We start from the raw sequence: 26,734 nt of genomic DNA on the forward strand, positions 1-26,734 counted from the left end.
CTCAGAACTTGTAGATTTTAAGATTCTTGCTGCTTACCTCTGCTCCCAGCTGACAAAAGGGCCATCTGTCAGCCCTTAACTTCTGAAAATGTCCAGTTCGCACCTATATCATAACTGGCCATTTGAGGATGTTCCAGGGGTAGAGTCAGCATTTGGCCGGAAAAGTGCCAATATCCAGCACTTAATCAGCTAAGGTGACTGCATAAATAGGACAAGTCAGTCATATCTTTATGTGGAATCCCGTAGCTCAGGGGTGTCAAAGTCGGTCTTCGAGGGCCGCAATCCAGTCGGGTTCTCAGGATTTCCCCAATGAATATGCACGAGATCCATTTGCATGCACTGCTTTCAATGCATATTTAATGGGGAAATCCTGAAAAACCCAACTGGATTGCGGCCCTCGAGGACCGACTTTGACACCTGTGCCCTAGCTGGTTAGATGCTGAATATTGCACTTAACTGGCTGTGCTTTAGCTGGCTCCACAAACTCCGAAATTTAGGGGGAAATTCTGTAAGAAGCACCTAAAGTTAGGTGCCTAACTTACCCCCCCTTTTATGAAGCCGCATCAGGTTTTTAAGTACTCAGCTAACCACTAGTTAACAGACTATCTACCTCATGACATCTTTCATCAAACCATATTAGCTCTTTTGTTGTATATATAAGAATTTACGAATAGCCAATGGTCCATCTAGCCCAGTATCCCATCTTTGCGGAGGCCAATCCAAGTCACAAGTACCTGGCAAAAAACACAAATAGTAGCAACATTCCATGCTACCGTCCCATATCTGTCTCAACAGCAGACTAGGGACTTTTCCTCCAGGAACTTGTCTAAACCTTTTTTTAAAGCCAGCTACATCAACTGCTCTTACCACATCCTCTGGCAATGCTTTCCAGAGCTCTGAGTGAAAAAAATATTTCCTCCTATTGTAAGAACATAAGAAGTGCCTCTGCTGGGTCAGACCAGAGGTCCATCGTGCCCAGCAGTCCGCTCGCGCGGCGGCCCATCAAGTCTAGGACCTGTGTAGTAGTCCTCTATCTGTATCCCTCTATCCCTTCAATCCTTTTTTTTTTTTATCCTACCTTATCTATATCCTTCTAACTGTACCCTTCTTCATCCTATATCTTCCCTATCTATATCCTTCAATAACTTTGTAACTTTATAACTTTGAATGTCCCCCTAGTCTTTGTAAATCTTGATGCAGTAAAAAAAAAAAAAAAAATCGATCCACTTGCAGCCGTTCTACTCCACTCAGGATTTTGTAGACTTCAATCATATGGTCCCCTCAAGGTGAGGTCGCACCATGGAGCGATACAGAGGCATTATAAAATTTTTAGTTTTGTTAACCATCCCTTTTCTAATAATTCCTAAAATCCTGTTTGCCTTCTTGGCCGCCACCACACATTGGGCGGAAGGCTTCAGCGTATTGTCTACAATGACACCCAGATCCTTTTCTTGAGCGCTGACCCCCCAAGATGGTCCCTAGCATTTTTATCTCGATGTAATTACGCATGCCCTCCCCTCTTCCCTTTCTGGTATCTGTCTGTAATATCCCCATAATTTTATAGGGTTATAATATATTTATTTGTTATTTTATTGTAAACCATTTTAATATATTTATTCGTGATTTGGATTCTTCTTCCCGATATATATCACTTTGCATTTGCACACATTAAAATTTCATCTGCCATTTGGATGCCCTGCAGTTTTTCACAGTCCGCACGTGCTTTAATAACTTTGAACAGTTTAGTGTCATCTGCAAATGTAGTCACCTCACTCGTGGTTCCAATTTCTAGATCATTTATAAATAAGTTAAATAGCACCGGTCCCAGTACAGAACTCTGTGGCACACCACTGTTTACCCTCCTCCACTGAGAAAAAGGGCCATTGAACCCTACTCTCTGTTTTATGTCCAATAACCAATTCTTAATCCACAATTGAACATTGCCTCCGATTCAATGACTCTTTAATTTTCTCAGGAGCTTCTCATGAGGAACTTTGTCAAAAGCCTTCTGGAAATCTAGATACACTCCATCAACTGGCTCGCCTTTAATCCTCCCACAGTACCACTGAATTGTACCAAATTACTTCTTTAATTGCATGGTACAACTATCTGTACATCAAAGAATCCCAAAGATCTTGATATATCTCTAGTACATCCTTGTACTGTTCTGTTCCAGAAGCCCCTGCGAATCTTGACAAACCGCGAATACGGTTTTTCATGGGGGAGACTGGAGAGGGCAGCGGGAGAGGCAGGAGAGAGTAGCCGGAGAGTGAAGGAAATCATTCGCTGTATGCTCCGACCGCCTCTTCCTGCACTAAAGTCGGGCCTCACCAATCAGGAGCTGCTTTGACACAGCGAGTGATTTCCTTCACTCGCTGGCGCTCCGGCTGCTCTCTCCTGCCTCTCCAGCTGTCCTCTCCTGGTCGGCGGTTTGCGGTCAAAAAATACCATGAATGACCGGGACCATGAACTGACCGCGAATGACCGGGGGAACACTGTATATCTAAGCTTCCTTGCACTGAATTAAACTGTTCCCCATAAACTGTACTGTAAGAACATAAGACTTGCCGCTGCTGGGTCAGACCAGTGGTCCATCCTGCCCAGCAGTCCACTCATGCAGCGGCCCTCAGGTCAAAGACCAGTGCTCTAAATGAGTCCAGCCTCACCTGCGAATGTTCCAGTTTAACAGGAACTTATCCAACTTTGTCTTGAATCCCTGGAGGGTGTTTTCCCCTAAAACTGTAAGTCACGTTGAACTCCTGTAGGCATAGCATGACTCATAAATCCCAGATGAGATTAGATTAGAAATCCATTGCTTATTCCTACAATAAGCAGCATAAAGTCTCCTTGGGAACTTGTCAGATACTTGTGACCTGGGTTGGCCACTTTTGGAAACAGGATTCTGGGCTTGGTGAGCCTTCAGTCTATCCCAGTATGCCAAATTTTATGCTTTTATCTTGGACCTTTTCATTGGTAGCTCAAGATGAGTTTCATTCACACCCAAGTTTTTCCTGTCCCCAGAGGGGATCAAAGAAGGTAAAAAGCTGTGCTTGAAACAATGTGACCGCAATATATATATAGAAACTTCCCCACACAGGGGGTGGGGGAGTGGAGGGGATGCTGGATCAGATATTGGCTTGTTTGGTATTCTCTTGCATCAGTTTTTACCTGCAGATGGGTTCAGCAATTTTTAAAGCCCTGATTTCCATAGCTAAAATGCTATTTTTTTAATCCCCGAAAACGACTTTCAAATTTTCCCTTCCCATTCTCTGGGTTTTCAAGCCTCACCCACCCCGTTAAGCTGCCGTACCTGATTACCTCGTGTGCTCAAAGACATGCTCTTGCAGATCAGAAGTGGCCCAATCAAGCCAGAGGCGATATCCCTGTTGATATCCACAGCACTATGATAAAACCTTGTTAAACACTGAGGGTCGTTTGCGGTTGGCTCATCAGTGTCCAGTATGTTCCACTGGTAATTGAATGTTTCCCCAGGGTTTACCGCTTGGTTTTGTGTTGTATTGCCTGGAAAAGAAATATAAAAAAGGTGGGTGTCACAGATTAAATAATAAATGGTTTGAACCCTACTGTAAAAAAAATAAATAATTTTTTTCTAAGGACAAAAAGGGAGCTGAATTAGTACCAGGGCCAGCTCAATTATTGGACCAGGTGATGCTCTGGCCCTGGGAACCAAAATAATAATAATAGCTTTATTCTTCTATACTGCCACAATCTTGCGACTTCTAGGCGGTTTACAATCAAGAGTGCTGGACATTCAGCGAAATACAATATGCAAATATTCAGAGGAAATAAAGAGAGCAGCGACCTTAAGAAGGCAATAGTATAGACCCGGCGGAGGCACTGCTTATGTTCTAAATACAATTTGCTGAGCAAAAATATAAGATGTACATTTTTGTAGATAATGTCCGACAAGACCTGTTTGGAATAAATAGCAACGTAAAATTACGATAAGATGAAGATAACAGAATATATATATCACAGTGCTGTAAATTCAGGGGGGTGAAGGAGGGGGGGGGGGGAGAAAGGGGAGAGCGGGTCAGTTGTTTAGGTATTTCTGGAACAGGTATGTTTTTAGGCGCTTCCTAAATTCCCCGTAAGTAGTGGTCTTTGCCCCATAGGGCTTCTTGGTAAGAGAGAAGGTGTTCGTGGTGTTTTTTTCATTTTGCAACCTCTAACTGGAGGGGAAATGGGTTTTGGGTGTGTGTTTCTCTTGCGTTTGTTATTAGAAAAGGAGAAAAGCTCGGTTATGTACTTGGGGGTAAGGCCGTATAGTACTTTGAAGCAGAGGCGGGCAAATTTAAACCGTACTCAGCCTCTGACCTCATCTGGTCTACAGCTTGGCACGGATACAGTCGACTCCGCTTACGTGCAAAGCCGCCGGACTGGACCGCCACGTGCGCTTAAACGGAGTACCCCTTTTTAGTCATGAAAAATCACAGAACGCCGTGGTCAAACCGAAGCGTGCGCTTAACCGATGTGCACTTAGGTGGATTCGACTGTAATTTGCAATCTTTAAAACCAGCCTGCTCTGTATTTAAGGAAACCTGGTCTCTTGTGGCCTATATTGCAATCTCAGGATGCTCTGTCTTCCCTTTTATGATGGTATCTTTTAAAGTTACCTTGTCCCGAACCATTCTCTTTGAGGGACTGTCGGCTTTCCCCCCAGTTTCTAGTTTAAAAGCTGCTCTATCTCCTTTTTAAATGTTGACGCCAACAGCCTGGTTCCACCCTGAATATCTTTGTTCTGCGTTTCCTGTGCATTTAGTTTCCCTCCTCAAGTTACTTTCCCTAGCTACTTTATTCAAAATGTACTTCTTCCCTTAATTCCATTCTCTCCAGTGCTTTCCAGACATACAGGTCCTGATTCTATAAAAGGTGACCTACTTAATTTTTTAAAAATTGGTTAATTGGTGCTGACTATTGAACCATTGACCATTGAAAAAATGATTAAAAAACAAGTTTAAAAATATTAATTAGCCAGTAAGCACCTACTACCTCATAGTACGTGTGTACATCGAGGTGCCTAATGGTGCCTACATGGAAAGTAGACGTGGTTAAGGGTGGAATTTGGGCATGGATTGAGTTAGGCACCAGTAGGCATCTATGTTAGGCACAGGTATAGTAGGCCAAGAAAACCCTGGCTTAATATTCTGCTGTAATGTTTTGCAATAGAGACCTGACTCTCCCGTTGGTCAAGTCTCTTTAAGACATCGACACGTTCAGCCAAAGACACAGCGCGAACCAACAACTTCACGATAACTGTTTTCAGATCTTCCCTTTCGGAGCTCCGAGGTTCATTTATTCCTCATTTCTCCTCCTGATGAAGCAAGTCACGCGAAACACGATCGGTGTTGAGAGGAAATGGGAGTTTGTGTTAGTTTGTTTGAGAAGTTTTCACGCGTTTTTTTTTTTTTTTGCTTTTTTGATCACGTCTGGATTGAGATACACTTGGGGAATTGATTATTTTTGGAAAAGAACCAGCACTTTAGACTCTTTCCATCGGATTTTGTCTACCAGACTCTCACTCCTGACCTGGAATATACTCTAACAGTACTGTCTTTCAAAGCTAAGTATAATATCTACAAAATATAAGATCTTTTTAATAGATACCTATTAGGGCAGGTAGGTGGGTGCTATGATGTCTGGATTAAATGCCATTAATGAGCATTCATGCTGAGTTCTTATGGTGTTTTATACTGAGCACTCATATTATATACTTTATAGTATTATATAGGTTTTATGACATTAGTTGTGTTGATTTATTGAATTTTGATTCTTATTCATTTTTCCTTTTGTGAATTCAATATTTTTTTGGATTTTCTTAAAAGTTTTTTCTTTTTTTGCATTAATATTCTGCCTAACTTAACACTATTTTTATTCCGCAAAACCTTCCGGTTCTATGCGGATAAAAAAAAACAAGAAAAACTGCGCGGCGAACACAGTGAGCTCCAAAATCGTATTCAACGCAACAAAGCATATCAACCAGTCATCATTGCGTTCCAAGAAATTTTTGAAACAAACAGGTCTTCAGTAACTTTCTAAAATGAAAATACGAAACATTAATGGTGCCTATGTTGATTTAGGCGCCGCTAGGCACGATTCCTCAAATGGTGTCTAACTATGATCGACACGCAATAGGTGTTGCTGTGCTAGATGCCTATTGAGTTAGGCGTTATTTACAGATTCTGGCCAACAATGTACAGTAGAATCTCGGTTAACCGGGTCTCAGTTAACCGGGACTCTCACACAAGTGGCAAAAAAAAAAAAAAAATTGCCGGTGGAAAAAAAATGTCCCCTGAAGCATCAGCGGCAGTGTCCTGAGTCAGAAATCCTCCCTCCCTCCTCAAGCCCCCAAGCAGCTACAGATCCCCTCCCTCCCACTCTGAAGCACCAGCGCAACAGCGGTCCTGAGCCACAAAGCCCTCCTCCCTCCCTCCCTCAAGCCCCGAAGTGGCAGAAGCAGGCGGTGGTCCTGATCCGTGAACCCCCTTGCTCCCTCTATCCCTCTCTCTCTTCCTTACCCAAAGTGCAGTGGTCAGCAGGAGGCAGCCTAAAACAAGCTGCTTGCGGCCAACCCTAGCAGGGCATTTCCTCTGATGTGTCGGAAGTGACGTGTCAGAGGAAAGGCCCCGACACGGCTGGCCATGAGCAGCCTGTTTTGAGGCTGCTACCTATTGACTTGCTGCGCTCGGTTAAAGAAGGGAAAGGAGGGAGTGAGGGAGATTGTGGCTCAGGATCGCCACCTGCTTCTGCCACTTTGGGGCTTGAGGAAGGTAGGGAGGGAGGAGGGCTTTGCAGCTCAGGACCACTGCCACGCTGGTGCTTCGGGGTGGGAGGGGGGGGGAATTGAGAGTGTGTTAGACTAGGTTTCTAAAACACTCTCAATTAACCAGAAAACCAGTTATCCAGTATCCACAAATCCCCGTGGGTACCGGATAACTGAGATTCTACTGTATCAACAATTAACAATGATTAGAAACACACAAGCAGCCCAATATTTAACAGCTACTGAGGAGCTGATTTAAACATCCTACTGTAGGTTAAATGTCTAATTTAGGAGTTGATATTCAATCAAGTTTAGGCACCTAAAAATTCAGCTGAATATAGGTACTTAAACTAAATTTAAGATGTTTAAAAGCTAAGGAGTTCATTAAAAAAAACCCAAACAAACGTCTACAAAGTGGTCTAAATGGGTACTTGGACGATTAAAAAGCCTGATTGTCCAAGTACCCATAACCAAAGCTGGTTTTAGACGTATCTAAAACCAGCTTAGGTCTTTCCCTTGCCTCTAAACGCATAGAGTGAAAAGAGGCATTTTTAGAGGAGAGGAAAGGGTGGGCAGTGGGCGGGAAGTGGGCCGACCTAGACATAGTCATACAGCAGGTATAACCAAAGGTGTAGGCAGGTTGCCTAGTCGGCACTTATACGTTTTGACTTAGACCAAGTCCAAACAGGTATGTGTCGAAAAAGGGGCCGCTGAGCTGACCTGCCTACTCCCTACCGCAACGATCGCAGCAGGAGAGATGGCTCATCTCCCCTGCCGCAATCCTCACCCCGTTCGGGGAGGGGGGGTGGCCGATCGTTATCGTGGCAGGAGAGATGAGCCATCTCTCCTGCTGCAATCGTTGCGGTAGGGGGTAGGCAGGTTGCTGGAGCCACCGAGCTGATCGCGACAGCCGACCCTCCAACGGCAAGACCTACATACAGCGGCGTCGGCAGTACTCTAAACAGGCTGCTTCGCGGCCTTCTCCTGCCGAGGCATTCCCTCTGCCGAATCGCTGATGATGTCATCAGTAATGCGGCGCACAGAAGGCCCCAGCAGAAGGCCGCAAAGCAGCCTGTTTAGAGTGCTGCCGACGCTGCTCTTTGGAGGGAGGTATGTAGGTCTCGCGGTCGGCGGAGTTCGGATGGGAGGGAAAGATGGAAGGATGGGAAGGTCAGCGGGGGTTCGGCTGCGCGGCAGAGGGGGATGGCTGCTCAAGGGTTCTGCTGCATGGAAGGGAGGGATAGAAGCTGTGTAAGGGTTCTGCTGCTTGAGGGTTGGTATGGAAGGGAGGGATAGAAAGATGCTATGCGGAAGAGAGGGATAGAAGTTGTGCAAGGGTTCTGCTGCACGAGGGATGGGAGGAAGAGAGGGATATAAAGATGCTGTGAAAGTGCAAGGGTTCTGCTGCACAGGGGGATGGGAGGGATAGAAAGATGCTGCAGAGGGAAGGCACAAGGGGATAGGGGAGAGGGGAGGAAAGATGCTGCACATGTGGGGAAGAGAAAGGAAAGAGGAAGAATGGGAGTGAAGGAGAGGAAGGGAGAGATGATCATGTACATGAAAAACAACAAGACCTACCCCGAAAATAAGCTCTAGTGTATTTTTTGGGCCCAAAATTAATATAAGACACTGTCTTATTTTCGGGGAAACACGGTATCAGTTTGAGTCCAGTGCTGTAAATTAGCACCCTGAGCCTACTTCTCCTTTCTTGACCTATCCAAATGCATCTAAATTTAGGTGCTAAAACCATCATAATTTCTAAAAAGACAGATCTAGGTGTCAAACTCTTAAACTGGGTTTATATTGACAGATAGTGAAGTTAGGACCAGAAGGTTCATGTAAGCAGGTATATGCATGCATATGGCTCAAACCTGTGAAATCTGGAGGGTAAGTGGCTCCTTCTGCAGACTTGGGCAAGGTCACACCATGAGGGTAGATGCTGTAGGGCCGACTGGCCTTGTTTTTGAATACAATCTGGTGTGCATGGAAAGACAACAATTCTTAGTTCAGGGAGCCATATCACCTGGTTTTTGCAAAATACTCTTGCAATTCCTTTTACTACATGACCTATTTTCATAAAATAGATTCAAATACTCTTAGAAGTATCCTGGTAAATAATCAATTAAAAAAAAATTCAGAATATTCTGACCCCCAGGCACAGTGAGGAATAAGAACACTCAAACTGGACATCTCTAGAACCCAAGAAAGCTGGAAGATCTTTGTAAACTGATCTTTAGAAAACCTACAAAGAAATACACATATATATATATTTTTTTTTTAAATAAGATTTTATTGTAAGAATAGCAAAATGCAGTGTGAATAAAGTCAAACACCAATACAGAAACATAGCATTACACACCATAAACAATGCCATGGGGTATCCAACAATGCTTATCATATACCGTCACTCTTCAGCATATGGCTTAAAGACACATAACAGAAACACACATTTTTAAATGCAGTGCATTTTGTGCTTTGATTTATTTTAACAGAAATCAACACCTCCCCCCACCCCTTTTTACAAAACTGTAGCGCGGATTTTAGCGGCAGTCACAGCTCCGACGCTCACAGAATTCCTATGAGCGTCGGAGCTGTTCTGCTATGGCCGGCGCTAAAAACTGCACTATGGTTTTGTAAAAAGGGGGGGGGGGGTGCGTATGTGTTAAGTATAAATATTGGGCCCAATATTCAATAAAAGCTAAACTCCGAAACTTATACTCCTAAGATAAACTCCTAAATTTGAGCCCTATTTTCAGTCAAACTGAGGAGCATAAGTTTTCAGCTGAAAATTAATCTTACTTTAGGAGCTTAAAAGTTATGCTCATAAGTTTAGGACTGAAATCCATTTGCCTAGATTTGTGAGCCTAATGCTGAAAATCAGTCTCATAACTTCTTTTCCCCACTCTAAATCCCCCTCCCTTGTTGCCATTTACTTTTTATGCTCCTAAATTTAAGAGTGAAATTTTGAGTAAAAAGTAAAAAGCTCGAGTAAATTTTCAAACAGACCAGTTACTGTGGTATAAGTTAGCTAGGAAGAAGAAATGAAAAGAATTAAAAATACCTACATGTATGCTGTCTCTGACTTGGGCTCTGATAATCGGGCCTAGAATTCCTGCTTCCACCGGATTGTCCACGCGTTTGCTGAAGCTTCGGTCTGTGTATTGCTGAAAGACTGCCTTCTTATATAGGTTCTTTTTCTGGCAAAATGTCCTGGGAATGAAATGCATAGGAACACAGAATATCACGGCAGCTGGAGACCATAAAGGCCCAATGGCTCAAAGGCAGTGGTGAGACTTAAGTTCCATTCCTGGGTCAGATCAGGTACCCTTTTAGGCCATCTAGGGTTGGCGAATCTGTAGAACAGGGCTGCCCAAGTCCGGTCCTTGAGATCTACTGGCAGGCCAGGTTTTCAGGATATCCACAATGAATATGCATGAGAGAGATTTGCATACCAAGAAGGCAATGCAGGCAAATCTCTCTCATGCATATTCACTGTAGAGAGTTGCGCGGGGACAGAAATCCCACCCATCCCCACCCGTCCCCCCAGGATCCTCTCTGTCTCCACCCATCCCCATCAGGATCTTCTCCATCCCCGCAAGGAATTACCTCCATCCCCGCCCGTCCCCATAAAAAGCAGCAATTACTTCTGACAGGATCATCAATTCCACAGTTTCTTTTGTGTTTGCTCTGCTGTTTTCCTTGTGGAATCTCTTTGGTGGAACCCTTTCTTTGTTTTCTGTTCAGGTAATTAACTTATAAACCCCCTCTTTTACTAAGGCTGACGTGTCCATTATATTATGTGGACGAACCCTGCTTCCAAAGCCTTCCATCTCCATGGGAGTCCCGTGGGTTAGGTGGGGATTCCCATGGGACCCCCGCGGGACCCACGGGATTCCCGCGATCCCTGTTCCCGTGCAGACCTCTAATTCATTGTGGATATCCTGAAAACCTGGCTTGCCGGTAGATCTCGAGGACCGGACTTGGGCAGCCCTGCAGTAGAGGCAGTGTTCACAGCTCCTGGGGGGGGGGGGGGGCAGACGCAACACCTGCTGGGTAGACTAAGGGCAGGGTTACCAGATGTCTGGATTTACCCAGACATGTCCTCTTTTTCAGAGGACCGTCCGGGCGTCCAGACAGCTTTTCAAAACCCGGCACTTTGTCCGGGTTTTGAAAAGCTCTCGAGGTCGGGGCCGGGTCTGGAGTAGAGAGTTGCATGGGGGACAAAAATCCCGCCCATCCCCGCCAGAATCTCCTCCAACCCAGTCTCTTCCCATTTAGTTGTCTTATTACAGCACCGGAGGCCATCAACGGCCTTTCCCCACAGCTAAGGGCCTTCTGGGTTTATCCCATACTTTTGCAACCTCTCCTGAGAAATGATTCTATAGTTCTACAACTCTTAATGCAAATAAATATTTCCTTATGTTACTCCTCAGTGTACCCTTGGGATCCTCATATTATAAGCTCTTGCTCAGTACTTTTCTACAGAACATTGCTTATTACTCCTGTATTACTTCCTTGGCTAGACCCAGGGAAAGCCACTGTTAATACTCACTGCACACAAAATAGCTTAAACATAGATAACCGTGCAATTAATGTATTGGAAGAAAAACCTCAGGTCCCTGTTTGCCGCTTGCAAGCCAATTTGGGACTAACATGGGTTATATCTATGTTTAAGCTACAACATGGTATAATTGTATAACTATTTTGTGTGCACTGAGTATTTTTTGGTTTTGGCTAGTTGGGTTTCGTGCACCAAGCCTGTATTTTGGAGTGTGTTTTGCAAGGTGTCAGGTCAAAAGCGCGCCGGGACAAAGGCGCGCGCAGACAACTGAGTGCAGCGCGGAGGCGCGCACTGCAGAAAATTACTGTTTTTAGGGCTCCGACGGGGGGTTGTTGGTGGGGAACCCCCCCCCACTTTACTTAATAGAGATCGCGCCGCGTTGTGGGGGCGTTGTGAGGGGTTTGGGGGGTTGTAACCCCCCACATTTTACTGAAAACTTCACTTTTTCCCTGTTTTTAGGGAAAAAGTTAAGTTTACAGTAAAATGTGGAGGGTTACAACCCCCCAAGCCCCCCATAACGCCGGCGCGATCTCTATTAAGTATACTGGGGGGGGGCTCCCCAACAAAACCCCCCGTCGGAGCCCCTAAAAACTGTAATTTTCTTCGGCGCGCACCTCCGTCTTGCGCTCAGTTGTCGGCACGCGCCTTTGTCTTTCGCGGGGTTGTCTATGAACCGTTTTGCAAAGCCACTATTAATCCCTGAAGTCGGTAGCATGAAGCTTTTCTCTCCTTCTTCATGGGATTCTGGCAGGTTCTTGTGATCTGAATTGACCACTGTTGGAAGCAGGACACTGGGCCCGACGAACATTTGAGTCAGATACGAAACTGCTGCGAAAAGGGCAGGTTTGGAAAATTATTAAAGACGCAGCTATTTGTAGATGCCTTTTTTTTAAAAGTTGCTTCTGATAAAGTTGATGAACTTTCCATGATCTTTTTTATCCGCATTATTGTTTTTATGCTCATTTTACTACGGGCTCCTTTTGCTAAGGTGCGTTAGGGCCTTAACGCGCGGAATAGCACGTGCTAAATTGCCACGCGCACTAGACCTTAACGCCAGCATTGAGCTGGTGCTATTCTAGAAGCGTACCACGCGGTGTAGCGAGCGATAATTTCGTGCGTGCGCTAAAAACGCTAGCGCACCTTAGTAAAAGGAGCCCTATATGTTTATCCGACTATGTATTTGTTTATTATGTGTTCATTTTAAATACTGTGCAAATAAATAAATTTGGTTTGGCCAGTAGGGCTATTCCAATGTAGTGGCATAGGAACGGTCCACCCCGGGCACCGTCTTAGTGAGGGCGCAAGCACCCATCCGCCTCTGTGCCCCCCCCCAACTGCCTTCCCTTCCCCCGTACCACTGTAACGTTCCCGGCGCAAGCAGCAACCCCCGAGCTGCTGTCACGCTAGCGTCGGCTCTTCCTGGACCCGCGTCTACGAAGTGACGTTAAAAGGAAGAACCGACGCAGGCGCGGACAGCAGCTTGGGAGTTGCTGCTTGCGCCGGGAACGTTACAGAGGTACGGGGGAAGGGAGGTTCGTAGACATAAGCGCGCGACGACAAAAGCGACGACAACCCAGCGCAGACAACTGAGCGCAAGGCGGAAGCGTGCCAAAGAAAAACAGTATTTTAAGGGGCTCCGACGGGGGTGTTGGTGGGGAACCCCCCACTTTACTTAATAGAGATCGCGCCGGCGTTGGGGGGAGGGTTTGGGGGGTTGTAACCCCCCTCATTTACTGGAAACTTAACTTTTTCCCTCTTTTTTAGGGAAAAAGTAAAGTTTTCAGTTTAATGTGGGGGGTTACAACCCCCAAACCCCCCACAATCCTGGCGCAATCTCCCACACCCCCGTCAGATCCTTTTAAAATACTGTTTTTCTTCGGCGCGCTTCCGCCTTGCGCTCAGTTGTCTGTGCTGGGTTGTTGGCGCGCCTTTGTCGTCGCGCGCTTTTGACCTGTCACCGGGAAGGGAAGCAGCACACAGGCGGCAGCAGGGGGCAGAGAGGAAAAGAGGGCGAGGGAAAGGTGCCACCGCCCCGGGCACCTCTCGCCCTCGCAATGCCACTGTTCCAATGTCTTATGTCTTTTCAGCTTCCATCAAATATCTCTTTTCCTTCCTTCCCTCTGTGGCATATTTAGATGTATGAGCATCATTTTATATGATTTACTGGTAGGGTGATCTTATAGCTCCATGTCCCGGGAAGATAAGGTAACTTAGGGCTAGATTCACTAAAATGATCCCGTTCCGATCCGTTTCCAAGTCTTGCTGGGCGACCCATTCACTAAAGCAGTGGTTCCCAAACCTATCCTGGGGGACCCTCAGCCAGTCAGGTTTTCAAGATATCCCTAATGAATATGCATGGGAGAGATTTGCATACCTGTCACTTCCATTATATGCAAATCTCTCTCAAGCATATTCATTAGGGATATCTTGAAAACCTGACTGGCTGGGGGTCCCCCAGGACAGGTTTGGGAACCACTGCAGGTTTAAAGCGAGGCTGCACTGCGGGGAAAGGCGGCAGAGAGCAGGAGAGTCGGGGCGTCACTTTTCCCCCCAGAGAAGCAGGCTTGCTGCTTAAACCCATGAGGCAGGCAGAGAGTAGGATTTTTTTTTTCTGGGCTGCAGGGCTGGTATGAGAGAGCAGGAAAGGAGTGAGCGACTGGGCCTCACCAGCCGCTTGGTTTCGGATCGGCCAGCCCAGTCGGTGTGCTTGAACAATGTCGGTGAATCGCGGCCTTCCTAGATCTGCATGCCATTTCCCTCATTTGCATGCGCGGATCGGCTTGGATGTGGACAGGATCGGCCAGAAGGTTAGTGAATCAGGCCGGGTTGCAACCAATCGGTACACGATCGGTTGGCTTAGAGAATCTAGCCCTTAGTCCTTATTTTGCTCTTGCATGTGAGGGGAACATAAAAAAAACCCACATTTTTGTCTTGGGAAAGATTGGGGGATGACGACTAGGGGATTTTTGTTTGTCTAGGGCAGTGGTCTCAAACTCAAACCCTTTGCGGGACCACATTTTGGATTTGTAGGTACTTGGAGGGCCGCAGAAAAAAATAGTTAATGTCTTATTAAAGAAATGACAATTTTGCATGAGGTTAAACTCTTTATAGTTTATAAAACTTTCCTTTAACAGTTTTACCTTATACAAAATTGTCATTTCTTTAATAAGACATTAACTATTTTTTTCTGCGGCCCTCCAAGTACTCTATTTTTTCTGCAGCACTCACATTTAAAGTTTAATATCTTTTCTTTCTCAAAACTGGCACGTTTTTATTACTAAATAGAAAATAAAATCATTTTCCTACCTTTGTTTGGTAATTTCATCAGTCTCTGGTTGCACTTTATTCTTCTGACTGTGCATCCAATGTTTCTTCTCTTCTTTCAGCCTCCTGTATGCTTCCTCTCCTCCAGACCTCATTCCCTCCCCCAACTTTTTCTATGTCTGTCTTTCTCTGATTCCTTGTCCCATTTTTTGCTTTGTTTCTGGCTCCCTGTCCCCCCCCCTTCTTTATTTTTTCCTTCTGGCTCCCTGCCCCCCCCTTCTTTCTTTCTTCCTTCCTGCCCTCCCCCATGCCACCGCCGCCGGGGAATAGGCTGCTGCTACCACCATCGGGAACATGCCGAGATCTCCACGGGGCCGACCAACTCTCGCTGCCCGACGTCAATTCTAACGTCGGAAAGGACATTCCGGCAGCCAGGCAGCAATTGGCTAGCCAGAACGTCCTCTCGACATCAGAATTGAGGTCGGGCGGCGAGAGAGCAGGGAGATCAAAGAGCATGGTGCCAGCGGTGAGAAGGGAAGGGAAGCAGTTGGGCACCCCTGCTCTAGACGAGCCGTGAGCCGCACTAGGAAGAACAGTGGAGGGTGACCAGCTGTGCGGACCGCCCCCCCCCTTGGTACGCCACTGGAGCAGCAGCGTGTCTGGCCGGCTCATTCCATTCAAAGCCACGGGTGGCGGCTCCTTGCGAGATCCGCGCCTGCGTCTGAAGCCTCTCTGATGTTGTGATGTCAGAGAGGCTTCCGATGCAGGAGCGAATAGCGCAAGGAGCCACCAACCCGCGGCTTTGAATGGAACGAACCGGACAGACCCGTTGCTGCTCCAAAAGGAAGGAATTATCCAGTCCAGACCTCGGGCCACAAATAAAACTTGGAGAGCCACATGTGGCCCGCGGGCTGCGTGTTTGAGACCGCTGGTCTAGGGCAGGGGTAGGGAACTCCAGTCCTCGAGAGCCATATTCCAGTCGGGTTTTCAGGATTTCCTCAATGAATATGAATTGAAAGCAGTGCATGCAAATAGACCTCATGCATATTCATTGGGGAAATACTGAAAACCCGACTGGATTGCAGCCCTCAAGGAGGGACTTTGAGATCCCTGCCTTAGTCTTTATTTTGCCCTTGCATGTGAGGGGACCATTAAAAAAAAACATTTTTGTCTTGGGAAAGATTGGGGGATGAGACTAGGGGATTTTTGTTTGTCTAGGGCAGGGGTAGGGAACTCCGGTCCTCGAGAACCGTATTCCAGTCGGGTTTTCAGGATTTCCCCCAATGAATATGCCTTGAAAGTAGTGCATGCAAATAGATCTCATGCATATTCATTGGAGAAATCCTGAAAACCCGACTGGCATACGGCTCTCGAGGACCGGAGTTCCCTACCCCTGGTCTAGGGTGATGGAAATGAAGGATGAAGGAGAGGAGGTATGCAGCTTATAGGGTTTTTTTTCTTTTCTTTTATTAATAACATAATTTAGCTAGTAAGAAGTGATTTTCAGCATTCACCACTAAAAGATCTGTTCTATGAAAATGCAGTGTGACATTACCTCACAATAATATGTATTCTTGATTCATTTTAGGGCTCCTTTTACGAAGGTGCAATAGCGTTTTTAGCGCACCCACACGATTAGTGCGCGCTAGCCGAAAAACTACTGCCTGCTTAAAAGGAGGCGGTAGGGGCTAGCGCGCGGGGAATTTTAGTGTGCGCTAAAACCGCTAGCGCACCTTTGTAAAAGGAGGCCTTAGTAAATATTATTAGGTGCCATCAACTCATGTTCGAGTCTTAGGGCCCGATTCACTAACCTGCCCAATCGTGACCGATCCATGTCCGGCTGACCAATCCAAGACGGGACAATATTCAAATGGGGGCGATCGGAGGAATGCCCCCCCCCCGCCCCCCAACCGACCGCACGGATCACTACTGAGCGATCCCGACACATGCGCAGACCATCTTCTTTGCCTGTAGATGGTCTGTGCATGCGTTTGCTGTCTGTGCTTTTTTTATTTATTTATTTTTTTTACTTTACTTTTACTCACGAGCCCGTGGTTTTAACCCGCGGGTTGAAACCACGGGCTCGCGCTGCAGGGAAGGGAGGCAGAGCAGGAGAGTATAGGGACTGCAAAGGCAGGAGAGTCGGGGGCCGAGCAGGGCGGCATGAGCAGGAGAATCGGGAGCTGAGCGCAGTGATTTTGCACAAACAACTGGTCCGCAGCAGTCGTTTGCTTTTGGGTCGGCCAGCCCAGTCAGTGTGCCTGAATTTTGTTAGTGAATCGTGTCCTTCCTACTTTGCATGCCGTTTCCCCTCATTTGCACGCACGGATCGGCACAGAGGTTAGTGAATCGGGTCGCAAAGGGGGGTTGTAAACCGATCGGTACACGATCGGTTTGCTTCGTGAAGTCTAGCCCTTAGTGACTTGAACATCGTCACGTTCTCGCGGCAGAATGCAGAAGTCGATTGCTGGGCCTTTCTTCTGTGCAGTATAAATAATAATAATTTATTTCTTATATACCGCTATACCATGAAGTTCAAAGCAGTTTACAGTAAAGATTTACAGTCACCACTGTCCCATCAAATGGGATCCTCCGTCTCTAACACGGCCCGTCCTTTGCTGCCCAAACGGTACATCATTCGTCTGACATCTCCGCTGAAAGCTGTCCGCCTTGGGAGGCCCTGACGGTAGTGAAACCACCGACGGCATAGCTTTCGGCTTCTCAAATGCGTGCAAGCCCCAGTGGCATGACAAACCCATGTACCATTTGTTATAACATAAACCGTGTTAAGAGCAGGCTATTTCTAGTTTAATAAATCATCCACCAAGTTTGGCTGGGGAGCTGCAAAGAGCACTGCTAATTCTAGCTGGTTAGATTTATCTGAATTTCAAGATAGGTTCAGATGAAAATTATAAGAAATCCAGTTAAAAACAGCCAGCCTGTCTGGGCCTCTTGATAATTGACCCCTTAGTGCACAGGTGTCAAACTCAAGGCCCGTGAGCTAAATCTGGCCCGCCTGGCTGTTTTATGCAGCCCGCAGTACAATGCCCCCAGTGTTATCGTGGGGCCGGCTCCATCCTCCTCACAGCCGCAGTGTGCACGAGGCCGCGAGCAGAGGCTCCTCGCGCCTCATCCAGAATCATTCCCTCTGATGTTGCGACGTCAGAGAGAAGGCTTCCGGTTCAGGCGCAGAATGCGCGAGGAGCCGCTGCACGCGGCTTCGTGCACACTGCAGCTGTGAAGGGGAGGGAGCCGGCCACAAGATAACACCGGGCCGCATAAAACGGCCAGGTGGGAGCCGGCCAGAAGGTAAGACATCCGCTGGAGGGAGGCACAGCAGGGAGGGAGACAACAAAGGTAGGGGGAATGATTTTATTTTCAATTTATTGTTTGAATTGTGTCAATTTTGAGAATTTACATCTGCTGTCTATATTTTGAACTGCTTCTTTGTTTCTTTTTCTCTGGGGGTTTTACTGCATGCAGAGTCTTGAATTCTTAGGATATCTTTTTAGATATTAGTACTTTTAGTCCCGTATTTGCATAGGGGTTATCTGTGTTATGAATGTTGAGAAGCCTACAGTGTGTTTTCTGCAGTTTAATTTTGTGGTTAACCATTTTGTGTTAATAAGATTATATTGTATATGTATATATGAAAAATTAATGGAAAAAATGGTGTTATAATTAGTACTATTATGGGGGCGTGGTCTGGGGTGGAGAATGGGCGGGGTCTGGCCCACCACTTAGCCTGTATCTTGGATTTTGGCCCCTTAATGTGATTGAGTTTGACACCCCCCTGCCTTAGTGTATGCTGTTTAGTCACAGCCGATTTGCATTTTTTAAGATGCAGTGAGATCACAGGTCATTCTTTGCATAGAGAAAAACCTGCAAGAACGAGGATGAGAGGCGCCCCTCCCCCGCCCTCTTCTAGGTTCCCCACTTCTTCCCTGCCCCCTCCTGCCGCTCGCATGTGCGCCCCTTCCCTCCTCCCGTACCTCTTCGACATTCACAGCGTGAGCCTGTTGCTTGCGCCAGTGTCATCTTTCCTCTGGCATCACTTCCTAGGCGCAGGTCCAGAGGAAGAGCCGACGCTGGTGCTAGCAGCAGGTTAAGAACATAAGAACAGCCTTACTGGGTCAGACCAATGGTTCATCAAGCCCAGTAGCCCATTCTCACGGTGGCCAATCCAGGTCCCTAGTGCCTGGCCAAAACCCAAGCAGTAGCAACACTCTATTATCTCAGAGTAAGGAAGATTCCGGAACCTCAAATAGTAGCAACATTCCATACAGAATCCTAAAGAATAGCAACATTCTGGAATCCCGAAGAGTAGCAAAAGATTCCGGAACTCCAAAGAGAAGCAACATTCCATGCTACCGATCCAGGGCACGCAGCGGTTGGAGTTGTTGCTCTCGCCGCGAACCAATAAAAAGGTACGAGGGAAGGGGCTACACGCATGTGGTGGGGGGGTGGGGCGGGGAAGGAGTGGGGGAGGCAGAGAGGAGGACGGGTGCCAGCGCCTCCAACAAGACTGTGTCCGGAATGGACCCCCCCCCCTTTACTACGCCGTTGAGTGTAAGGGTCAGAGTAGAGCCCTGTCGTGGTCCCTGCCTTTCTTTTACCTGTCAGCATTTTCAGGAAAGGAATATGAATAGTCCCACATAATTTCTTCTGCTGCAATGAAGTACTCCCAGGTTTTCATGTGATGCCTTTGCTGAATGGTGAATTTCCGTACTACTGTTGCTTTGTCATTGCAAGCCATTGTCTTCAGGAAGCCATGCATTCCAGCTGTTTCAGAACAAAGAGACAATAAAAAAAGCTCATTTGTAAGCACTGGATACACTAACAAATTAACTTTTTCCCTTCCTCCCTCTGTTGCTTTATTCCACACTGAAGCTCAGCCGTAGACTATCGGAAAACTGAGCCCTCCATGACACTGTCCAGGCCAGAAAAGCCCCAGTTTCCTTTCTTAAACATCTGATCAGGGAACGCATGTGGTGAGAATTTAAAGCTTATGCATAACATCCTGCTTGGATAATTTTATGAGAGTGCATTGAAAAGGTGATGGAAGCTTGTAGACTTGTCCTTTACAAGATCAGTTGGGTTATTGCTCTTTCTGTGGCTTTTTTCACAATATTATTTTTTAATATTATTTTTTTCACAATATTCACAATCTTCTCTCACATCAGGCTGCTCTATGGGGTAAAGACCTAGAACAACTCCTATTGCCCACCACTTATGAGATATTCAGGAAACGCCTCAAAACCCACCTATTCCCGAAAGACCTAGACAGCTGACCCACTTCCCTCTTTCCCCTCTCTTGCCCTTTCTCCCAATTGTTCCCCACATCCCTTAAGTTAATTCAACTTGTACGTCAACTCAACTTGTACCCCAATAATCTTTTGTAAACCGCATAGAACTTAACGGTATTGCGGTATATAAACTGTTATTATTATTATTATTACTTTATCACTAAAAGTATATAAGAACATAAGAATAGCCTTACTGGGTCAGACTAATGGTCCATCAAGCCCAGTAGCCCGTTCTCACGGTGGCCAATCCAGGTCCCTAGCCAAAACCCAAGGAGTAGCAACAATCCATTCAGAATCCTAAAGAACAGCAAGATTCTAGAACCCCAAAGCGTAGCAACATTCCATTCAGAATCCTAAAGATTACTAAGATTCCGGAATCCCAAAGAGCAACAAGATTCTAGAACTCCAAATAGTAGCAACATTCCATGCTACTGATCCAGGGCAAGCAGCAGCTTCCCCATTTCTCTTTCTCAATAACAGACTATGGACTTTTCCTCAAGGAACTTCTCCAAACCTTTTTTTAAAACCAGCTATGTTAACTGCTCTTACTGTAACCTCTGGCAACACGTTCCACAGCTTAACTATTCTCTGAGTGAAAAAATATTTCCTCCAATTGGTTTTAAAAGTATTTCCCTGTAACTTCATCGAGTGTCCCCTAGTTCCCTAGTCTTTGTTCAGTGGAGTCGGTTCCCGAGTCGGTTCAGCGGATGGCCACCAGGATGGTCTCGGGGCTAAAAGGTCTCTCGTACGAAGAGAGACTGAACAAATTGCAGCTCTATACTCTCGAGGAGCGTAGGGAGAGGGGAGACATGATTGAGACATTTAAGTACATCACGGGACGGGTTGAGGTGGAAGATGATATCTTTCTTCTCAAAGGACCCTCGAACACAAGAGGACATCCGCTCAAACTCAGGGGAGGGAAGTTTCGTGGAGACGTCAGGAAGTACTTTTTCACGGAACGAGTGATAGAGCATTGGAACAAGCTTCCAGTACAGGTGATCGAGGCCTGCAGTATCCCAGACTTCAAGAATAAATGGGATACCTATGTGGGATCACTGCGAGAGTCATACCAATGAATAGGGTCGCTAGGATATAGACTTAATAGAGCAGGTCAGTAGAGTTAAGGGGGCCAGTAGACTTAAAAGGGGGTCAATGGTATGGGCAGACTTGATGGGCTGTAGCCCTTATCTGCCGTCATCTTTCTATGTTTCTATGCTTGTAATGGAGTGAAAAATCGATCCAATTGTACTCAATCTACTCCACTTAGGGTTTTGTAGACTTTAATCATATCTCCCCTCAGCCATCTCTTTTCCAAGCTGAAGAGCCTTAACCTTTTTAGTCTTTCCTCATACAAGAGGAGTTCCATAAGAACATAAGAATAGCCTTACTGGGTCAGACCAATGGTCCATCAAGCTCAGTAGCCCATTCTCACGGTGGCCAATTCAGGTCCCTAGTACTTGGCCAAAACCCATACTAATGATCCAGGGCAAGTAGTGGCTTCCCCCATGTCTTTCTCAATAACAGACTATGGACTTTTCCTCCAGGAAATTGTCCAAACCTTTCTTAAAACCAGCTACGCTATCCGTTCTTACCATAACCCATGCAAATCAACCCATGCACAAGTAGCCTGCTTGGACTCCATTCATCTGATACATTTGCTGTCATCTTATTTATAAACATATTCCAATAAGTTTTGATTTTGTAACCATTTAAAATCAAGGAGTGTTTTTGTAGGCACCCTGTATAATAACAAAGTAAATATATCTAGTTACCATAATTGAGTAAAAGGGTTTAAAAAAAAAAATTTTTTTTAAAATCTTTATTAATTTTTAAAATTTTCAGCAGTATAACATAAGATACAATTATTTTATACTATAACCTCACTTAATATAACATCAAAGTTAACTCCCATCAAATATCCCTCCACTCCCCCCCCCTTATAACCAACAATTGTACTTAAGCATAATAAATCATAAAATATTCCCTCCCCTCTCCCCATCCTGGACGTGTATGAACAAAGGAAAAAATAATATTCATTCTGTACAATAGTTTGTTAATGGCTCCCAAACATCTCTAAATTTCTTAAAATGCCCCTGCTGTATGGCTATTACCCGTTCCATTTTTAAAGATTGTTCTTCCACTGTTTTCTGTTTTAGTTTTGTTATATATACCAATTAAATATTGAACATAAAAAAAAAGATACGGCATAACGAATTCCACCAAAAATTATAATTCAGCCGATCCCAATTTTTCATAATTTGTTGCATGGCAACCCCTGTCATAACGAGCAAAAGTTTATTATTAGCAGACGATAGTTGACTTTTCGCTCTCATAAATGTACCAAATAAAATGGTATCATACGATAATGCCACTGGATTCTCCAATAAATTATTTACATGATCCCAAATGTTACTTTTACTTGTAAAGAAGAAGAGGAACTCATAAAATATTAACTAGTGGAAAAAATATGTGCCATGATTTTTGATGGATGCAGTTTACTGATGGGCATGTGCGTGGCGGAATTTGGGCCCACCTGGAATACTGTGTGCAATTCTGGAGGCCGCATTATCGAAAGGATGTGCTGAGGCTGGAGTCAGTGAGGAGAATGGCCACCCGGATGGTCTCGGGACTCAAGGATCTTCCATACGAAGAACGGCTTGACAAATTGCAGCTTTACTCGCTCGAGGAGTGCAGAGAGAGGGGGGACATAAGAACATAAGCAGTGCCTCCGCCGGGTCAGACCATAGGTCCATCCTGCCCGGCAGTCCGCTCCCGCGGCGGCCCAAACAGGTCACGACCTGTCTGAATCACCAGAAGGGGCTCTCTTGCCACCTTGGTTTCTCATTGAAGTCCTATCTTCCCATCGTAGTCCTAACCCTCCGGTCTTGCACATGCACGACCTGTTGGGTTTCTATACTTATTACCTGGTTAGCTTTCTATACTTGTGTTACATCCCAGCTCCTCCCTCAGTATCCCACGATCCCTTTATCCTTCAGGAATCCGTCCAATCCCTGTTTGAATCCCTGTACCGTACTATGTCTGATCACTTCCTCCGGTAGCGCATTCCAAGTGTCCATGACCCTTTGGGTGAAAAAAAACTTCCTTGCATTTATTTTGAACCTATCTCCCTTCAGTTTCTCCGAATGCCCCCTCGTACTTGTTGTCCCCTTCAGTCTGAAGAATCTGTCCCTATCCACCCTCTCTATGCCCCTCATGATCTTGAAGGTCTCTATCATATCTCCCCTGAGCCTCCTTTTTTCCAGAGAGAAGAGCCCCAGCCTATCCAACCTCTCGGCGTATGGGCAGTGACGACATGATTGAGACGTTCAAGTATCTTACGGGCCGCATCGAGGCGGAGGAAGATATCTTCTTTTTCAAGGGCCCCACGACAACAAGAGGGCATCCATGGAAAATCAGGGGCGGGAAACTACGAGGTGACACCAGGAAATTCTTTTTCACTGAAAAGGTGGTTGATCGCTGGAATAGTCTTCCACTGCAGGTGATTGAGGCCAGCAGCGTGCCTGATTTTAAGGCCAAATGGGATCGGCACATGGGATCTATTCACAGGGCAAAGGTAGGGGAGGGACATTAGGGTGGGCAGACTGGATGGGTCTTGGCCCTTATCTGCCGTCTATTTCTATGTTTCTATGTTTCTATAGGTGGAGTACACACATCCATTTGCAAATTATAGATGTACACCAGCTATAGGGCTGGTGTAAATGATTGTGTCTTAAATGTAGGTGTGTTTTTGGGAGCCATTTTTGTTCCCAGTTCTGCACAGGGCAGGAGCGTAGGAAGATGGTTCCTGTCCTGCTTCACTGCTAGACCGCCAGATTTTAAACAGTACGTGGAGAGGTCCGGGAGGCGGGGGTGGGTCACCTAGATGAAAAGCGTGAATAACCAAAGTCACGAGTTCCACACCTGCAAATAAGGAGGGGGATGCGTCTTTTTTAGGTGCTCTGAGGCCACATAGTGAGAAACTATTTTATGTGTCAGGTCAAAAGCGCGCCAGGAAAAAGGCGCGCCTAGACAATTGAGCGCAGCGCGGAGGCGCGCGCCGCTCTAAATTACTGTTTTTAGGGCTCTGACGGGGGGGGGCATAGGGGGGAACCCCCCACTTTACTTAATAGAGATCGTGCCGCGTTGTGGGGGCATTGTGGGGGGTTTGGGGGGTTGTAACCCCCCACATTTTACTGAAAACTTCACTTTTTCCCTAAAAAACAGGGAAACAGTTAAGTTTCCAGTATAATGAGGGTGGTTACAACCCCCCAAACCCCCCACAACTCCGCCGCGATCTGTATTAAGTAAAGTGGGGGGGTTCCCCAACAAAACCCCTCGTCGGAGCCCCTAAAAACACTCTTTTTCTTCGGCGCGCGCTTCCATCTTGCGCTCAGTTGTTGGCGCGCACCTTTGTCTTCCGCGGTTTTGTCTATGAACCGTCCTTAACAAACGATCGCAAGAACCTTCAATTACTAAGTCTGTACTTTGTTTATTCATTCAATCTGTAATTTTGTTTATTCATTCAATCTGTAACATTTTTAATCATTTTAAATCGCATAGAACTTCACGGTCCTGCGGTATATAAACTGTTATTATTATTATTATTCAGAAGACAGCTTAAACCAGCACTTGGATATCTTACTAGTCAAAATGTCCAAGTAGGGCATTCTCAAAACAGACTTTCCAGACGACTTTCTGGTTGTTTTGTCTTCAGTATGTCTAAAACTTAAGGGGGTGTGTTAGACGTGCGTTTTGGGTGGGCTTAGGGAGGGCTTAGGACTTGAGACATTCCGCAGGGATAATCGAACTTTTAACAAAATGTCCAGGGAACCATTTAGATGTTTGGGACTAGACCTGTTTTAAAAATGAATAAGGATCAAAAAGTTGCCCAAAATGACCATGTGACCACTGGAGGGATTAAGGTATGACCCCCCCACCCACCCCACTTACTTCCCCAGTGGTCACCGACCCACTCCCACTCCCCAAATATGTGAATAAAAAAAGAATACTTTCCAGCCTCTCTTACAGATTCACATGGCTCATATACATCTCCACACCAAAGCAGAGGGGCATTTTAAGGGTTAATGCAGTGCATGTCATGTACGGTCTTGGTGAGGGGCTTGGATCTTTTAGGCCTTCATGAAGGAGTAACACAGAAGACCTTTCTGGTTCTGCTGTTGTCGAGGAGGGGCATAATCAAAAGAAACGTCTAAGTCCGTTTTGGGCCTAAGTCGCCTAAAGTCGGACAAAAGTCGGACATGGGAAAAGGTCCATTTTTGAAAAATACATCCAACATTTTTTTTTTTTTTTGAAAATCGTCTAACTGTACGTCCATCTTTATACCCCATTTTCGTCCATAAATTCATCCAAGTCACAAACGCCTAGAAAAAGACCTTTTGGGTGCGGGAGGACCAGAAAAGTGATGGACTGGACACCCAGACATGGCACCACAGTATTGGGATACCTTACAGGGCACTGCTGTGAACTTCACAAAAAGGGTCCCACATAAACATCTCACTACAGCTCCCTTATAGGTCATGGTGAGCCCCCCAAAATACCCCCAGAATCTACTAGACCCACCTATCTACTACCCCACCTATCTACCACCCCAATAGCCCTTATGGTTGCAGGAGCCACTTATATGGCAGTACAAAAGGGTTAGGGAGGTTTATTTTTTTTTGGGGGGTGCACATTTTTTACCATGAATGCAGTGATTAGAGTGCCTTATGGGCCTGGGTCCTCCTCTCCATGGTTCACTAACCCACCTTCAAAACGACTTAAGCCACCTCTGTGCAGCTCTACTAGGCTTTCCTATGCTAGGCTGCAAGGTGTTGATTTTCTGGAGGCAGATATGTAAAGTTGTTATTACGATTTTATGGGGGGGGGGCAGTGATCACTGAGGCAGTGTGTGTGTGGGGGAGGGGTCTGTACTTTGTGTCTGCAGTGCTTATCTGGCCACTTTTGATACCTTCTTGTGACTTAGACCTGGTTTTAGATGGCCTAAGTCATAACGTCAAGGTAGTTGTAAAACTTTCGGTTATACATGCAGTACGACTAAGTCTAGCCCATGGGCCGCCCAAATCCTGCCCTTGACACGCCACCTGACACGCCTCTTTTAGCTCTGGTCGTTCAGCAGCACTGTGAAGGCCTAGGTCTTTTTTAAATATGTCTAAAACTCGATTCGATTATCGGCACTTAGCAAGCATTGATAGCTACTGCATGATTTCTGAATTAACTTTAAGTTTTATGTTACCTGTTTTTATGGTTTTAAATTTTGGTTCTATTTTAACTGTGTTAAGGCTTTTACTTTGCTTTTATTTTCTTCAGTTATTTCCTCTGTGATCTCTTGTTCCTGAATCCACTCCTCAACTTCCGGTACATGACATTTAAAATCTGTCACTTCTCAAGACACATATTCTCACCAGACTTCAAAATTTCTTTTAAATTTCTACCCCTTGAACAAGCTATTCTCAAATTAAGGTGTTTCATGGCTGGATGTTTAATGATGATATCCCAGTATTTATGTAGTGTGCTGGAGATTAAACCACTTAAATCATTATGTCTAATGACATGTTATAGTGTCCTCATTGATGTTATCTTTTGTAGTTTTCAATAACAACCACTCCCTGTTAAGGTAAAATTCTTGAGAAGAAACTGTTAGCTAGGGGTTATCCCAGGAAGGTAGTGAAGAAAGCTTTTAAAAGAGCTAAATACTGTAACAGGGAGTGGTTGTTATTGAAAACTACCAAAGATAACATCAATGAGGACACTATAACATGTGTCATTAGACATAATGATTTAAGTGGTTTAATCTCCAGC

General features: G+C 45.6%; 1 protein-coding gene across 1 annotated transcript in view; it reads right to left on the bottom strand.

The window, feature by feature from the left end:
- Window positions 1-26,734, bottom strand: part of F5 (coagulation factor V) — a 181,297-nt gene that overhangs the window by 93,970 nt on the left and 60,593 nt on the right. The window contains exons 7-10 of the mRNA XM_033948697.1: window positions 19,226-19,391; window positions 9,850-9,994; window positions 8,656-8,758; window positions 3,311-3,522 (exon numbers count right to left, since the gene is read on the bottom strand). Of these exons, the coding sequence (XP_033804588.1) occupies window positions 3,311-3,522; window positions 8,656-8,758; window positions 9,850-9,994; window positions 19,226-19,391 (626 nt within the window). The remainder of the gene's footprint in view (window positions 1-3,310; window positions 3,523-8,655; window positions 8,759-9,849; window positions 9,995-19,225; window positions 19,392-26,734) is intronic.

The sequence above is a fragment of the Geotrypetes seraphini genome, chromosome 6 (assembly GCF_902459505.1).
Source record: "Geotrypetes seraphini chromosome 6, aGeoSer1.1, whole genome shotgun sequence".
NCBI classification, from domain to species: Eukaryota; Metazoa; Chordata; class Amphibia; order Gymnophiona; family Dermophiidae; genus Geotrypetes; species Geotrypetes seraphini.